Here is a 17,694-nt window from a genome sequence, read left to right as displayed (position 1 = left end):
CTCTGCTCTTTCCAAACTCGCGTTAAAGTCTGTCAAAGCCGGGAGGGGGGGGGCGTTTCCCCGGTGGATTAGTTCATTTCGTGTGGATGCGACGGCAACTGTCCGCGCCCCGGTTTCGTCTGGAGCGCGCAGCCGCGGCGCTGCCGCTGGCGCTGGCTGGCCGGGCGAAGGTGCGCGCCAAAACGTCGAGACAAAGACAGTCCGTGCGATCGAATCGACTCGTGATCGAGTTTGCATCGCGGTCGTCCGGCCACACTGCTTTCATTTCGCGCCCCAATAACCCGCCGGCGAGGTGGACGGACCGGGACGGACCGGGACGGACCGGGACGGACACCGCGCTGGCTGGCTGGCGCTGGCTGCAGTGCAGGTACGAACGGACGGCGGGCGAAAACGCGGAGCCGAGAGAGGAGTCCTGATTGTTGGCGGTGCGATGCTCGGCTCGTTTGGCCCGTTTGGACGAGCGGCGTGGCCGCGTGGCGTGCTGCGGCCCCGCCTCGGCCCCGCCCTCGGCCTGCCTCTTGGAGCCGTTGTGGCGGCGGACGTCCAATTATGGCCGCCGGCGGGGCCGGCAGGCTCCCTCCGAACAGCGCCTCGTCGCGCTGTCTCTCTCGCACTGCAGGGGCGCCCTGGCAGTGTGAGAGAGACAGCGCGACGAACTGGTGGGGATGAGCCTGCCAGCGGCGTGGCCAGGCGTGGCCCTGACCGGGCGATGGGACTCACTGTTCTATTCAGGCGGCTCGCCTCGCCCTGCCCCGCCTCGCGCTGCTTGCCATGTCCAGGCCCACAATGTTGATTCAGATGGACCTCACCGAACTCGGCTGAACGAAAGTAAATTACGATCTAAGTGCCGAGCGGGCGCTTATTGTTGGTACTGGTCGGTCCTGCCCCCCTCCCTCCCCGCCCCGCTGGCAAGGGGATGGCGCCCCCCCCCCCCTCCACCCCCTCGCGGCTACACGCCTCGGAGCGTTTGTCCGCTCCGCTGACACAGTCCGGGGATATCGCGCCACTCCACCAACTCCTTTAAATGACTCTCCGCCGCCGCCCGATGCCAACTTGGAAGGCGTTTAGTTTTTTAATATCCTCGCCCCCCCCCCTCTTCCCCCAACTCGTCGACGTCCTGGGGGTTCTGCGGAGTGCGGAGTGCTGTCCCCCCACGCCCGTCCTGCCAGGGCCAGGGTGAGGGTGGGCCAGGGCCAGGGCCCCTGTCTTGAGCCGGCCCGTCGAACCTCGCTGCGCAGCGGGCTGCCTACCTCGTCCACCGCAGGCGCGCCACCTTGCGGTCGCTGCCTGGTCCGCCACCACTGTAGGACTCTAAGCCTCCGCCTCGGCACCACGAAGGACTCAAGGCCGCGGCTGCGGCGCCGCGGTCCGGCGGGGGCGGCGCGCGCTGCCTCACGGCCTGGCCGTGGGCGTGCAGGACGCCGTCCAGGACGTCGTCCAGGACGCCGTCCAGGCGCTTGGCGGCAGTGATTGGCGTGCGGGGGCCGCGTCCGCCGCGTTCGTTTCCGCGGCCTCTCAGCAGCGCACCACCGCCTACGGGGAAGAGAGGCCCCCGACGACGGGGTGGACGGGGGGTTTAATTGGCGGACAGGCAGAGCACACTCGTCGTTATGAAGCATGTTTTCTTTCCAGGTCAACGAAAACCTGATTTGCGACGCTGCGACGCTGCGCGAGGAGCTCGGCGCGGCGTGGGGGAAGTCTTGCCTTGTCTTGTGCCGACCTTGTCTCGTTCCCTTTATCAGCCAAACATGGCTGTTTGCAGGCACGGCCGGGGCACGGCTGTGTTGCCGCTGTCTGCGCACGGCACCCCGCGCGGCCAGCCAGCAGCGCCAGCAGCCACACTGCTAAGTCGAGTCGTTTCCTCCAGAGTCTCGCCGTCTTGCCGTGACGCTCAGTGACTGGCTGCGTTCAAGCGGCGGCGCCGACACGTCAAGAATAAATGTGGGAGAGAGAGAGAGAGAGAGAGAGAGAGAGAGAGAGAGAGAGAGAGAGAGAGAGAGAGAGGCGTCATTTTCCCTCGCCTTTGTCTTCCTGGGGCGTTTCTAATACGTGTCCGTCCCTCCTCAATGCTCCGCCTGAGGCTGCTCTGCCCCGGCCGCTCGGCCCGCTAGGCCCACGTAGGTCCAGCCCATCACCCTCCTTGAGCCCACCGGCCTGCCGCCCTGCCGCCTTGCAGCCCAGCCTCCGCACGTTGGACACGGGACCGCTCGCTCGGAGGCGAGGCGGGCTGGGAAGCGCACACCAGGCCGCCAGGCCGCAGGGCCCCCCTGGGTGTCTCAGCTGTGCGCGGCGCTGCGCGGCCGTACACCCTACTCTGTTTAGTGCCCCCTCCCCCTCCGTCTCCCCATTTTCAACGGACAACCTCTCAAGTCTGGTTGTCGGCAGAGCGGCGTGGAGCGGTCCCGGAGCCGGGCCGACCGTAGTCCGGCCGTAGTCCGGCAGAGACTGGAGGCCATTTGTCTCCCCCAGCTAATGGTCGGTACTGTTGTGGCGCGTATACGGCGCGTACACAGAGGCTGCAATAACTCCTCCCCCTCCCCCCCTCCACTCACACACCGGCTGAAACAGCAAGCCTAGCGGGCCTAGCGGGGAGACTGATGCTGGGGACACGCGGCGTTCATTCGCCGATCCGCCGGCCGCGCGTTCATTTCAATCGGCCAGCTTTTTATTTGTCTTTCCGCCCCTCGATGGCGCCCTGGACGAGGCCCTGGACGAGGCCCTGGACGAGGCCCTGGACGACGCCCTGGACGACGCCCTGGACGAGGCCCTGGACGACGGCCTGGACGACGCCCTGGACGAGGCCCTGGACCTGGCGACAGGGCGGCGGGGCGGCCTGCTTGGTCCAGGACGCTTCACACCCACGGCCCGCACGCCGCCAAGTTGTTTTCAAGGAAGGATGGCTGAAGCCTGGCGTGCTTCTTAAGTTGTTGCGGCAGTCCCCCAACCCCTCCTTTTCTCCGCAAGTTCTCTCGCTTCGTTATTAAATTTAGCGACCCGCCAGCAAGCCAGCCAGCCAGCCGACTTCCGTGGACTGCGGTGCGCCGCCGCCCCGCTCCGCCCCGGTACGCCAGTCAACCTGGGGGCCCTCCTCGGCGGCCTCGACGCCGTCACGGTCTCGTGCTGCAGGCTGACTCCGAACTGCGGTTTCGTCGCCCTGTCTCTGTCGCTCTCGCGGGGCGTGCCGCAGGGGTGCGAGAGAGAGAGAGAGAGAGCGACGACGCGCTGCTCGGACTCAGCCTGCCGGAGGCAGCGCCGCGACGGCCCCGCGCGTGTTGGAACACCGAGGGACTTACATGTGTCAAGGATGCTCGCGGCCTCTTTGAGGGATAACCCGCGCCGCCAGCCCGCCAGCCTCGCGCCAGCCGCCACGACACAACCTCCGGTTCCGTGTTAAAAATTGCCGCCATTTTCGCCGCCCGGAACCCGTTATGACTCCATATAAATGGCGTGCCGAGGGGGATGTTATTGGGGAGTTTCGTCTAGACGCAGTGCACTGGCGCGGACCCGCGCGGACCCCCCGCGGTTCCCGGTTGGGAGTTAATAATGTTCGTCAACTCTTCACTTGGCCGCCCGTTCCGGACCATCGGCCGCCACCCTCGGCCGCCGCGCACCCCTCGGTCCCCCTCGCCTCCCCCTCCCCTCGTCCCCCCCTGGAGTTCCTGGAGTGTGGCGCCTTCCAGTAATCGCACCGTTCCTGCGTCATTACACAGCAGTAGCCTGTAGACTCGTTTTCCTCAGCCTCAGGGCACCCCCATGAGTGCGAGAGAGACGAGAAGGGCCCTCGGATTCATAGTCTGACCTGCTTGGCCTGTCTGCCACGGTGGATGGCCATGGCTGGCCTCCTTCCCTTGCATGGGTGGGTCCGTGTCTGGGCGGCGGCCTGGCCCAGGCCGAGCCCAGGCCTGGCCCACGTGGGGCTTGGAGTCGCCTGGCGTGGCTCATGCTGATGGCCCTCCTAGGTGAGAAAGCGTGTAAGGGAGTGGCGCGGCGCCATGGACCGTGTACGTCATGGGCCGTCAAGCGCGTCATGGGCCGCGCCATGCCCGCGCCATGGCCACGGCGTGCACGTCGCTCGCTGGCTGCCCGCCTGGCTGGCCGCCTGGCTGGCCGCCTGGCTGGCCGCCTGGGCCCCTCGAGACCGCTACAACAGTGCCGTGTCACACCCCGCGGTGGGCTGGACGGCCTGGACGGACTCCTGGGGGCCGGCGTGCTCGCCGAGCCTCGTCCGAGGCCGAGGACCCCGTCGAGGACCATCGGCGATGACGAGGTGCTTGAGCCGGAGTCAACACACGCTGCGGGGAAGCAGGGCTAGTTCCGCCAGCTCGCTGAGGATGGGAGGCGGAACCGGTGACTCAGACAATGGCGCCAGGGAGCGTCGTTTGCTTCGGCGATTACTTTTTCCGGTGTAGTAGCTCTTCAGTTTGCACTTAATTTCCTGCGTAATGCTCACCCCACTCAAGCCATTTGCACGGTGTGTGTGCGTGCGTGGGTGTGAGAGCGCCTGGCGCTCTTGTCTTGGTAATTGCGCGCTAAATGTCAGGTCCCAATTATTGTGCCGGCGATGCGATTCCCTCGCAAGCACGCCTAAAACTGCGTGGCACGCATGGGAAGGCGAGGGGGCTTGCGGCACACCGCGCGCGCGGCCCGGCGCGGCCGTAGTCGGCGCCCTGTCTCTCTCGCACTCGTGGGGCGTCCCGCAAGGGTGCGAGAGAAACAGGGCGCTGGCGAGGGGCACAACAACAAATAGCATCAGCTATCTCGCCCACACTTGATCGCCTTTGTGCGTCGAGAAATATGGCTGTGGCGGGGCGGGGTGGGGTGGGGTGCGGTGAGGCGGGGCGGGGCGGGGTGGGGGTGCGGTGAGGCGGGGCGGGGCGGGCGGTGGCCACTGGCAACGTATATTGGTGGCATCTATTCACCCGCACACGCCTCGCCACGCCTCGCCACGCCACGCCACGCCACTGCGTTCGTACCCAGTGATTTCACTCCGCGTGTGGTGGGTCTGAGCGGGGCTCGTGGGGCACCCTTGGGGCCCACCGCACCCAAACGGAGAAAAAAAAAATTGATCCACGGCAGCCGGCCGAAAATTGGTTTAAAGACGGGCCGCAGGGGTGGCGACTGGTGACTGGAGGCGTCCCTCGGCCCCCGCACAGTGGGCCAGAAGACCGGCGGAGGCGGCCAAAACTCTGGACGCGTTTTGAGCTCCAGAGTCGCTAAATGGGACTCGAACCGAACGTGTGACCCCACCAATGGATTCCTGGTTCTGAGAGCAATCCATTGGTGGGGTCACACGTCCGGTTCGAGTCCCATTTAGCGACTCTGGAGCTCAAAACACGTTCGGAGTATTGGCCGCATCCACCGGTCTTCTGGCCCACTGTGCGCCGAGTCGCCGAGCCGGCCGAGTGAAGCGTGGTAATGAGACTTTGACCCGCGGGCTGAGAGTCGCTCTCGACGCGCTGTCTCTCTCGCACTCCGCACTCGCGGGTGTAGGAGCGAGGGAGGCAGAGTGACGGGCGCGACTCTCGGAACCTGCCTGCTACGGCTGTCCAGCCGTCCGCCCGTCCGGGGCGTTGTATGAAATCTAGCCGTGGACGTGCCACGCCGCCGCGCCCCTGGCTCTCCTGGAACTTTTTAATTCGATCGGCCTCCCAGCTGCAAATACAGTGATAGGCAGCCACGTGTGGCCAAGACTGTACGGCGGCCGGGCTGTCCGAGGCGACGCACTGATTCAGCTCGCTCGGCCCGTTCCGTCGTTTCATCGCCGCGGCCAAGTATTTCGTAGACCGCTGCACTCCTAAATGAAGCAGTGCCAGCAAATCGCTTCCCCCTTCCCCAAGAAAAAATGAAGGAAGGAAGCAACGTTGGCATTCCCCGTTGGTGTGACGCTGCCTGTGTCCTCGCCGGGACACTGCTACTGCGCTGCGCTGCTTTGCCGCTGGAGAGGTACAAATGACGTTGCCTCAACAGGGGGGGGGGGTAAACTCGCTTATCACTCGGGCGTCTGTCTGTCGCCGGGGCCGCGGAGCAGCGGGGCGGTGCACGGCAGGCTGTGCGCGGGAGGCGGCCGAAAATCACATCACGGTGTAGGCGCAGGGCGCAGGCCGTGCCGGCAGTCGTGGCGAGGAGGGGGGGGGAGAAAAACGGCGGTCGGAAACCGCGTGGCTGGCCAGCCGTGTGTGGCATAATTATTTGACGCTCGCGACGTTCGTTTCGGCCGCACTGTGGAAAAGGGCGACGAGGTGTCTGACGGGGGGCTTTGACGGTGTAGCTTGTTCGGCCACCTTCTTGTTCCCGGGGGTCGCGGCTCGGGGCGGCTCGGAGCTCGCGCCGCCGCGTTTACGGCGAAGTTGGGATTCGCGGCCGCGGTGCCGCGGTTCCGTTTTAATGAGTCGCGCGGTGGGTTTGTGTTGGCCGCGCCACACCGTCCGCGGAGGATTGGGAGGGGGAGGGGCCCCTTGAGGGGGCTAGCCGAGGCCAGCCGAGCCCCCACCGAGGGCGCGGGTCAAACCGGAGTTGGCAGGGGGCGAATCGGACGTCGCTTGCCCTCTGTCGTCGCGGAGCCGTGTCCATTTTTGTAGAGCCCTCGCTCGCCGCGCCCCGCCTTGGCCCAAATTATGCGACGACCAGCACGGCGACCCGCTGTCTGTCTTTTCGGTCCTTTTGGTTTTAAGGGATCCGCGCGGACGACTGGCCGGCTTTCGGCTTTCCTCCGGAGGGGCCGTGAAAGCTTCTTAAAGTCGATTTCTCGAAAGTCGATTTCCTTGCCGTCTCGTCTGCGTGCCACCCTGTCGCTGCTCCGTGGTGTTTGGTTGCCACCTCCGCCGTGGTAAATCGTCCTTCTCTGTTTGAAAATGTTCAATTTTTTCTTTCATTTTTATATTAAAAGTGGGAACGAAGGGGTTGGTCTCTGCATATAGTTTTTTTTTCGTTCTTTCCAGCGGCGTCTCATCTCTGGAACGCGCAGTGCAGTGTTCGTTACAGCAGGAACAGAGTATCGAGAGCAGATTGGAGTCGTGCCAGCCAAGGGGGGAGGGGCTCGCTATTGGGAAAGCAGGGAGTGTTGTGCTTGAGGGGGAGGGGCAGGGGGGAGTGTGTAGAAACGCGGGCTGAAGAATGGCGGCTGAATGGCGGCGCCCCTTCCGCACCTGCCCGTGTTAGTCTCCGTCCGGCAGTCGCCTCCTCGCAATCCATCGCACACGCCTAAAAAGGAGATAAACGACCGACTTGGCGGCTGCTGCACAGTGGGCCAGAAGACCGTGGAGGCGGACAAAACTCTAGGCGCGTTTTGAGCTCCAGCGTCGCTAAATGGGACTCGAACCGAACGTGTGACCCCACCAATGGATTCCTCGTTCAGAGAGCAATCCATTGGTGGGGTCGCACGTTTGGTTCGAGTCCCATTTAGCGACTCTGGAGCTCAAAACGCGTCTTGAGTTTTGGCCGCCTCCACCGGTCTTCTGGCCCACTGTGTGCTGGCCGCGCCGCGCCGGTAGCACGCCAGTACGGCACCAGTGAATTTTTAACTGATGTCTATCAGCCCTTCACTCCTCGCGCCGGATGCGGGCCGCTTTTTTCCCACGCCAGCTCCACGACGGCGGCGCGAATGGCGCGAATATCGCCCCCAAGGAATGGCGACGTTCGCGCAGCTCACACACAGCGCCCCGATTTTGAGACACTTGGAATGGGCCCGGGGCGATCCAACTTGGACTGTGACTGCCAAGCTGCCGAGCTGCCAAGCGGCACAGGCGGGTCAAGTTCCCCGGCACCGTAAAACGAGACGACCCTCACGTTTTTCTCGGCTGGGCCTGACGGCGCCACGGCCTGGCGGGGCCTGGCGGGGCCTGGCGGTCCTCGACGGCGCGTGGGGGAGCGTAGTGATGAGGTCCTCGGACGGATATTGCCAAAGTATTTGTTTTCAAAGGCGGCGGGCGGCGTCTGCTACGCGTCCAGCAAGGTGCAGGCGCCGCCCCGCCCCGCTGGCCCTGGCCGCCTAACCAGAAGCCATCCCCTGCCATCCGATCCAGCTTCCAGCTGCTCCCAGCTCCTAGCTGCACGACCGTCTTTTGATCATCGGGCTGTCTGCGGTGGTGCCGCTGCTGGCCTTTGCTGGCTTCGAGAACGGCGATGCAATTTGTTGTCTTTTTTCGTCGCCCTTATAGGCAAATTTATTCTTTTTTCTTGGGCGCCGCAGTGCAGTGTCGACTTGCAACGATGTTTCCGCGGAAACCCACCCCTTTCCTTGGCGTGCGCGCACCGCCGCGCCTTGCACCAGTGGCCTGGCGCTCCACCATGAGAGAATGGCTTTGTTACTGGAGTCCCGTCTCCCCGGCCGGGCCTGAAGATCACTGCGCCGTGAGTTGGACGGCGGGCCCAGAGTGTCATGGCGTCGCTAGCAGACGAGAGGTTCAAACAGCGGCCCTGCAGATAATTTTTTAGATATCTAATTCAACTGAAATTTTGTACGGCCCCGCGTACGTCGAAGGAATCGTGGAAGTATTGGGGAAGCCATTTCAGTCAAAAAGAAACCCTAGTGTGTTGTGTGTTATTTTATTGGCTAACCCAAGTACATCAGTGTCATATCCGTGAGCGTAGTACTGTGATATATTTTCATGATGTTAATCACTTTCCTGGCTCCAAATATCATGTCTATGCAGTGGAAGGAAACCTTTGTACCATTATCTTCCAAATAAGTGCCTTGCCAATACTGAGTCAGTTGCAGTTTCAAAAGTGAACTGAACCAAGTAAACTGGTGCATCAAACTGGTGCTTCTCTACTTGACTAATTTATTTGATAGACAAAATATATGTTGAGTTTGTCATGAAGTTCGTATTTTTTTAGTTTCATGACACAGTAGCAACAATAAAAACTTATTTATACTTTATTGTTTTGTTGGATTTTGATGAAATGAATGCATTGTTTGGGTTCGCCGTGGGGTCCCATAACCTAGTCCTGACAAGTCCCAACACGTCGCTGACGGGCCGTGGCGGCAGACGACAGGCACCCCCACCCTTCCCGTCCCACCCCCCCATCCCCCGGGCCGTTCCACCGCCGCTCAGAAGGCTGTGACGGCGGAACGGAGCAGTGAGCTTCAGGCCCGGCTGGGGAGACGGGACTCCAGTAACAAAGCCCTACTTCATGGCTCCACCTCGGCGACGCGTTCGAGATATCGAGATGAAGGCGGATCGCCGGGCTGCTCCGCCCACCTCGACGACGCGTTCGAGATATCGAGATGAGGGCGGATCGCCGGGCTGCTCCGCAATGCGGGGCACACTCGCGCCCCGCCCTAAGTTTGGCCCAAGGACTGTGTCAATGCTTCATGAAGAATTATTGTCGTTTCACTCACCGGCTGCCAGTGGAAAAGTGGGAAAGGGGGGAGTGGGAAGAAGGGGGGGGGGGTGACAAGGCTCGACACAATCGCATTTAAGTTGGGGATGGCAAAGCCGTTCGGGATTTCTGCTGCGCTCGCTTACACTCACACGTGCTGGGTGCGCACGTGCGGGAGAGAGAGAGGGGGGGGCAGACAAACAGAGACAGAGCGACTCTGAGCGAGGAGACTGAGACTTTGAGAGAGCTTGTTGTCCTTTGAGAGTGTTTTTCTTTGACGCGGTGTTGTCCTCGTTGTTGCAGCGTCCGAGACGGTGAAGGTGACGGCCCTGCACGTGCCCTCCCACGTGGCGGCGCACTCCCCGGCGCACCTCGTGTGCCACCAGGACCTGGAGGGCAGCGCGCTCTACACCGTCAAGTGGTTCAAGAACGGCCGGGAGTTCTTCCGCTTCGCGCCCTTCGTGGTCGGCAACCCCAAGAAGTACTTCGACACGGCGGGGGTCGACGTGGACGTAAGCATCTCGCGCGCACTGCGTGCACACTGCAAAAAATAATTTTTTGAAAACGCGAGTGAAGGCCGTCAGTTATTTGTCTCGGGAATAAAAACGCCGCTGCTCTCCTTTTTCGCGGAGCGCTTTTCTCAACAAGTGACACAACACCGCGTCCGCGTTAAGACCACGTGTTGTAAAAGCCATGCCCGCCGCGCCGCGCGTCCCTGGAGCCTGGCCGCCCAGCCCGCCCGGCCCGGTCGCCAGATGGCGCTCTGTACTTTGTTTTTGTCCACTTTGGGGGCAGTTTTTCAACGAGAATTGCCCCGCCCTATCAGGGACGGCCCCGGCCAGCTAGCACAGCTAGCACAGCGAGCCCCAGCGAGACGAGGGGACGACTATCTCTCAAAATGCGTTCTTGATTCCGGCAGAGAGGAACTCGCTTCGCATTACTGCGCGTTGGCCCCTCTCGGGCCTCTCGGGCCGCTGATGACCATTTTCTTCCTGATTCCAGATGGTGCTGTCCAACCAAACACACCTGGTTCTGCGCGACGTCAGCAGGCTCACCACTGGCCGCTTCAAATGCGAGATCTCCGGGGAGGGGCCGGACTTTAAGACAGCCTCCGAGTCCGCGGAAATGTCCATTGTTGGTGGGTAACGTGTTGGGTGTGGGAAAGGGGGTGGGGTGGGGGTGGTGGTTTGGTCGGGGGGCACCCAACCTTCGCTTGCGGCCTGCTTAAGTAAGATTAAAGCCCTGCATGCCTGGATTTGCTGGCCACCCTGTCCCTGTCCCGTGCTGATCCTGCACGGCTCGCGATCCCTGCGCCCGATCCTACGGCCAGGATTCCACGAACGTTAGCCTTCTAATGGAATTAGGACCGGCGTGCGTGGCGCGGCGTGCCTCCGCGCGGCGCCGTGTCGCGCCCAGACAACGACAGACAGCCCGAAATGGGATTGGGTCCCTTGCCTCAATGCCCGCGGAGCAGTGAGGCAGCGAGCAGCGCGGGGACAAAATGCGCGCCCTGCACCGTAAGTCACCGGACGGCCACCGCACTTATTTCCAACTACACTGTAAACCGCTATTCCACATGGGAGTTTTAAAGTCCTTTTTGTTTGTTTGGACTAGAGCACGTGTGTTGTCCGTCGTGAGCTCCTGAATGAGGCCCGAAGTGGGCGGCGCGCTCGGTGGCGCGCGGGCTCCAGCAACGGTTCACGGAAGCAGCTGAGATGCTCTGCCTCCAAACCGAGCAGCTGTTTAGAAAGAAAAACGCCGAATTTGAACGTGTCCGCAATCAGGGATGAAAGTATCCCGCTTCCTTTCTGTTGAAACTGTTGAATGCCCAAAACGAGCCAAGGGGTATGGAGATTCGAACCCTCGACCCGGACCCTGTCCACTCGGAGGCCACTTTAGGAGAACCCGATCCGCGTCGTGCCGCGGCCTTGCCGTGGCCGTGCCGTGCCGTTGCGTGCCGTGCCGACTGTCGAGGCGTGGTGAGCGACGCCGAGTCTGATTGGACACCCGGGGAGCCGATCGGGTTTCAATGGCCCGGGGAATATAGTCAGCATTCCTGGAAGCGAGGAGACGCGGCAAGGCGGCAACGCGGCAACGCGGCAGTAAGGAATAAAGGCGGTGTTTGAAGCGCCGGCGAGGCAGCAAGCAAGCGAGGCAGCGCCGGCAAGGCAGAGCTCATTGGCTCGTAAGATGCTCCTCCTCGGCGGGGGCGGCAAATGGGAAATTCGACTGCTTTGCTTTACGTAATCAAGTTTTGAATTGTGCGCGCCCCAAAGTTGGCCTGGCGTGCCTACACGGCTGCCTATAAATATGCATGTTTTGTAAACGAGTCGGCTGGAGGGCCTGGAGGGCTGCGGGGCGTTTAAGGCTGCCATACACGCAACTTGCGCGACGGCGTTCGGCGGGGCAGCACACTGATTCCGAGGGTCGTTGTCGTCGCTCTGTCTCTCTCGCACTGATGAGCGTCCCTTGTAGGTGCGAGAGAGACAGAGCGACGAAAACGACTCTCGGGTCAGTCTGCAGCGGCCGTGACAGCGGCGACAGCAGCGACAGCAGCGCCCCTGGCGGCCGGGCCGGCCCGCCGTGCGCCGAGGTGCTCGTGGTGCCTACACTGGCGGCGTCCGTCCCCACCACACTGCGCAAGCCGCGCCTGGCCGCGCCGCGCCATACCGGGCGCGCCCCTCCGCGCCACGACCTAACCCAAAGAAGGCCAAGCTAACATGCCTGCAGCCTGCTGCCCCTTCCCCGCCGCCAGGGCCGCCAGGGCCGCCAGCAACAGCATGCCCTCCCCGGTGGGAAGAAAAAAGAAAAGGAAAACTGGTTTAAGTAGAGTTTGAGTGCGGGGAGGGGCAGGGGGAGGGGAGTCACAATAGGGCCCGCAGAAACTGGCGTCCAGGACCGAGCCAGGACCGCCAGGACGGAGGGTGTTGGTTTCTGGTTTGGGTCGCCCTGGCTGGGCTGCCTCGGGAGGGAAGGAGAAGGGGCTGCAGGGCCGACTCTGCAGTGTCGGCGCGTTCAGTATGAGCAAAGTTTGAACGGAGTTCTTGCGCGGCTGACGCTGGGCTCTCGCTTTCATCCGTCTTGCCTCCGAGTTGAACGACGTCCTGGTGTCAAGGGCGTCTTGCGTCTTGCTGCATGCCGGGGGGGCTGCATGCAGGCGCCGTGCTGCACTTTTAATGTCCGCTGCATCCGAAAACCGTCGCGACGACCGTCTGCCGCAGGCTGGGAACTTTACAGGGGAGGGAAATCGTCGCCTTTTTCACTCGTTTGTTGATCCAACCAAGTTTTCCCTGGGTCAGCATAGAACGAGCGATAAAAATCTATCTGTTTTGTTTGTCATTTCCTCCGAGCTCAAGTTTCAACCTAGTGTAGCTCAGTAGTTTGTGTGATTTTCGAGTCTGGTTGAGTCGACGCGGAAAACGCTGACGTGCAAACTAGTTTCCGCCATGAATGAAGGTCTGACTGTCCTGTCCCCAGAAGTTCCCTCCGGACCGCCTGTCATTTCGGGCACTGTCCGCGACCGCTTCCACGTCGGCGAGGAGGTCAACATCAACTGCACCTCCAGTGACTCGTACCCTGCCGCCGACCTCGTCTGGTACATCAACGACATGCAGGTAAGTTTCAACCACGCTCTTACGACAGGCACATGTCTGGGTCAAAAGTCAAAGGGAAGAAGTGTCGGACACGTTACAAGGAGGCAGGACTGCGGGTCTGTGTTGCAAAATCGGTTTGTTTTCCTTCCAGGTGCCGCGCTCCCACCTCAAGGGTCCCTACTTCGAGAAAAACGTGCTGGAGTCCCTGGAGACGTCCATCCTCAACCTGAGTTTCCGCGTCCTGCCGCACCACTTCCAGGACACCGGGGAGATGTCTCTGCGCTGCGTGGCCACGCTGCACGCCGTGTACCGGCAGGAGGACGTGCAGTCCTTCCTGGAGGAGAAGCAGCCCCGTCCGCCCGCTCTGGAGTCCCGGGGCCCCAACAAGAACCGCAACCGGGAGAACGAGGTGGACGACAAGCACTACAAGCACTACGCCGAGTCCTCCGTGCTGGCGGGTGAGTCGTGCCTCTCCGGCCTTCCTCTGTGCGTGGCTCCACTGTGACTCCACTGTGAAAATGCTCACTGTATCATTGTTTCAGGAGCGGGAGTGAGTCCCGTTATCACCCCCCTGAGGGGCCTCAGCATGTTGATGGTCGTCGTCGTCCTCGTGGTCGCGTGCCTCGTCAACTAGACGCCCGCACTAGGCGGCCGCAGACGGCGGGGCGGCGTGGTCCGCCCAGGACGCCGTCGTCGCCCAGGACACCGTCAGGGCTACGTCGTCCTGGTGGCGCCCTGCGCGCTGCCGCCCTGCCGCCCTCCTTCGCGCCGGGCTTCTCTCCGAAACGACGTGCTGCCACTCGGCAGGGTTGTCGCTCATAGAACGAAGCTCCACGTCAGTTGCCAAAGTATCGTTTTTGTACATATTACTGGGAGTTTTGCTTCGTTCTGATAGGAGTCTTGTTGTCTTTAAACAATTTTAACTTTTTATCTGTGAATATTTAATTGCGACAAGTCAGTGTGTGCGCAACTCGTGCAAATGCTGTGTTAGTAAGATTGATGTTCTAGGTAAGTTTAAAAGTGGACTGATTGAATTTTAGAGTAAGTGAGGGAAGTGAGTGAGAAGAATGGAAAATTATTGCTGGATGCTATCTTACCTATTCCCTCTCCATAACAGTAAAAAACATTTTATTATATATTTTAACATAATTTGCTCTGAAGACTGACTGTTTTTGACCCGTTGTAACATATTTTATTTCAATGCATATTATATAACTATTGAATTACCTTGTGAATTAGCCTCCACTTTTTCAAAGGTGGTCTTTTATTGGTGTTAAAATTAAAGTTAGATAGTTTTGTTTGTTTTTGTTTTTAATGGAAAATGGAGGCTGTTTGTTATTTTCTTTCTTTTCCTTTTTACCCTCAAAGGGCTCCCTTGTCAATAATATTTTGAACTGTCTCTTTCAACTTTATCAAGCAAAACCTCTCTCAGTATTTTTCGTTTTTGTAAATGGACGTCCTTTTGTAAGTATTGGGGATGCGTTATGAAGTTGATCCATTAGGAAGGCCCCCAAACTTGGCCCTAGCAAACCACTCAAAATGTTATCACCGGATTCTGGCACTCCGTGCTTTGCTCAGCCAGTAAGAACAGAAGTTAATTTCTTCATTGTGATTCGTATATAATAAGTACTGTAGTTTATGCAAATTATTGGAGGAGAAAAAGTGTGGATATGTATATATAGTGTGGTCAATAACATTCATAGCAAATATGATACATTTATTTTTTATCGTCAAGTAATAATTTCATTTGAGAAATTGTTCTTATGTGTGCTTCCTTTTATTTCTAATCTTGTCTGTGAAAAGTATGCTGAAGGATCGGGTTAAAGAAATGTGGAAAAGGATAGTCGTAAGTTGTCTATAATTTATTACAAGATGTCTTATTGAAGATTAGTCATCTTTGCAGAAATCACTGTTTAAAGAACCTTCTATTGCAATGTTTTTCTTTTTATTTGTGAATAGTGTTTTGTGGATTTGACTTTGTTTTTTAAGTTAATCCTTTACTCACATGAGAACTTTTCTGTATTTTTCTGTGCTTAATGGGTCCTATAAACATGTTTTGTTGGTAGTATCCCTTGAGAGTAGCTTCCCTCCATAACAAAATAAGAGTTCATTCTTCAGATTCAGATTCTTTATTTGTCGTTAGTATACACTCATACAGACATCGTCACAATTAATACAATGAGACTTTTCAGGGTCATAATGGATTCTTGGATTTATATGTTGTGTTGTTCTGGATCTGAAGGATTTCGGTTAGTGTTGTCTCTGTGCTGTGAAGATTTAGAAAGATTGAATGAGTGATCGGAGGGCAAAATTATTCTGCAGATTATCTTGCATGTGGTTCAATGCAGTTGTGGAATGTTTATTGGTGCATAAGGGTCCAACTTTATGCAAAACTATTTAAATAAGCTTATCATTGACCAGGAGGTATTGAGGAAAATTCATCAATACACTGTTCTTGCTAATATTTATCCTAGGAACGTTATGTTCTTGTGTTTTTTTTTTCAAGCAATGGTGAGCAGTGGCAGGGGACAAACATTCAGGTATGCGCCTTTTGGAGCAGACTTTTTGGCAAGACCTCACCCCTTTGCTAGATGCCACTGTTTTCAGGACTTCACCTAGAGATGACTGCAGCATTCTACAGTCTTAGTTTGTCTACAGCTTCGAATTGTCTCCCTTCATCATCATTCCAATACTTGTTAAGTCACTGTGTGATGTCTGTATTTCTTTAGAAAAACTATGGAAATTACACAAAGCCAAAGGTTTCCTAAGTAATTAATCTTAGACCTAGTCGTTAGTGTACAAAATTACGTATGTGTATTGTAAATGAGAAAAATCCTTGCTTTATTTATTTTTAATAATGATCAACAAAAATATTCTATTGATGGATATAAGCTTTATTAGGTAATTCAATTGTTGTACATAATACTCAAAACTGTTTGTTTGTTTTTCTGTACGGAACGTACTTTTACATTGTATCCCTGAACCAAAATGTTTTTTTAAATGCGTCATTCATATGTGACGTCTCGGTATTGCCAACAAGACAGAATTTTAAACACATTAGTCCGAGCTCCCTCAAGGTCCTCAAGGTTCTTTGGTTGTTTTGGCACACAATAGGAGCTGTGCAAACTATGTAAAATTGAATTAAATTACATGAGGTCACATTTTGCCTCTCCCTCTCTTGAATCCTTATTTTATAATTTTAAATAGGTTGTGATATTATTTTTTTCATCTTGAGAATCAAACTACTGTATTCTGTTTCGACATCATCTTTTCATTTCAGTAACATTTTTTGTATGGATTGAAGCTGTAAAAAAGAACTTAAAACTTTTACAAAATTTCTATTTGAATTGGTATTGGTCAAAAGCAATGTTTTCATTTTTATCGTCTTGAGTTCTTTTTGGTAGAAATCAACTATCAACTCCTGTAAAGGAGAATATTTTCTTTCATGAAAATAATTTTAAATTGTTAAGCTGTAGAACTATTAAGTCTTGCTTGGATCCTTTGTCTAAGTCATTTTAGATATAAGATGTTGTATTTTGAATTAGTTTACTTCTGTCCATCGGTTTTGTAATGGCATATTGTTTAATGTAAATGAGGAGAAAGGAGGCTCCTCTCTCAGTCTATTTGAGCAAAGCAGAAAAAAAAACAAGTGCACTGAAAATCTTCCTTTAAAACACAGCTTTCGTATAATTAATTTAAACAATCATGTCATGTATTCAAATACCCTTTTCTTTCTCTTACTGGAATAGGAAACTGATCAGGCGCGGATCCAGAAACGGGTTGAGGGGTGCGATGTCACTAAAGTCCCGTCCCCCTCCCCTCCCTGAATCCGCACCTGAAATGACACTCTCGAGACAGATGAGGCTGCTTTCTGTAGCACAAAGCATACAGGTTCACACACTCTTCATCAATTTCTTTTGTTCTTGTCATGAGGCACTTAAGGAAGTTGCTTTCAGTAAAAGAATGAGGTTTGTTTGTTTGTTTTCACAGTACACTAGAATCATTATTCAAAACTATGCAATCAATGTGTAAAATGTGTAACCCAAAAAAAACCTGTAAAATTTTGTGGAGTTTCAAAATACAGGAGATTTTGAAACTAATGCGTCCTCTGTTATTTCTAGGTTGTATTCCTTCTACCAACTTCTTAGCACGCTCCAGATCTCAGACACTTCACAACCCCAGCCGTGCAAAAAGCAATCTAGGCTGTTTAGGGGGAAAAAAAATTGGGCTCTACACAATTTTACATTTCCTATTCAGTGTCGTCGGGAAGGCCTGAGAAAGACCACACCGTTCACATCAGTCAAAGCGTGGAGAGGCTCATTGAGAGGAAATCTTTGGGAACTTATTGGATGCCAAATTCAGAAAACAAATGGAGCCTCTGGCTATTTGGGGCTCAGTAAGTACCAGGCGCAGTTTAAGGGAAGGGGCGATTCCCCCCCCCCCTTCTCCCTCGAGAGATTCCCTAAACGCCTGATAGGCAACCAGCATCACGCGCCCCTGTTGGTAGGCAAAATATACACAATCGCCTCCCCTGTCTTCATCATCAACGCTGTTAGGCCTCAGCAGACCTTTAGCGTTCGAGTAAGCAACTACAACAAACCCGGGACTCAGAATGCAAACCTCAAATGCAGGCTGTGTCTTGTTTGAGACAGTCACCCTCCGTGGAAGTATGACCCATCCCAGGAGGGTCCTTAAACCGCGCCTGGTAAATACTGAATACATAGCCAATTATACAACATTGGTAGCAGAAGAGGTTGCCTCGTTTCTGTTGATGTTGAAC

General features: G+C 56.6%; 1 protein-coding gene across 2 annotated transcripts in view; it reads left to right on the top strand.

The window, feature by feature from the left end:
• The window catches only part of LOC117643692, a 118,574-nt gene extending 103,648 nt beyond the window's left edge, over positions 1-14,926 (top strand). The window contains exons 2-6 of one of the 2 annotated variants that reach the window (XM_034382733.1): positions 9,625-9,833; positions 10,324-10,459; positions 12,799-12,935; positions 13,066-13,372; positions 13,457-14,926. In XM_034382733.1, the coding sequence (XP_034238624.1) occupies positions 9,625-9,833; positions 10,324-10,459; positions 12,799-12,935; positions 13,066-13,372; positions 13,457-13,548 (881 nt within the window). In that variant the 3' untranslated portion in view covers positions 13,549-14,926. The remainder of the gene's footprint in view (positions 1-9,624; positions 9,834-10,323; positions 10,460-12,798; positions 12,936-13,065; positions 13,373-13,456) is intronic. The other variant, XM_034382732.1, reaches the window with a different exon arrangement.
• The last annotated feature ends 2,768 nt before the right edge of the window (positions 14,927-17,694 follow it).

The sequence above is a fragment of the Thrips palmi genome, unplaced genomic scaffold, assembly GCF_012932325.1.
Source record: "Thrips palmi isolate BJ-2018 unplaced genomic scaffold, TpBJ-2018v1 HiC_scaffold_17, whole genome shotgun sequence".
NCBI lineage: Eukaryota > Metazoa > Arthropoda > Insecta > Thysanoptera > Thripidae > Thrips > Thrips palmi.
Note: the sequence above shows the minus strand (reverse complement) of the source record. Positions and strands in the feature narration are given on the sequence as shown.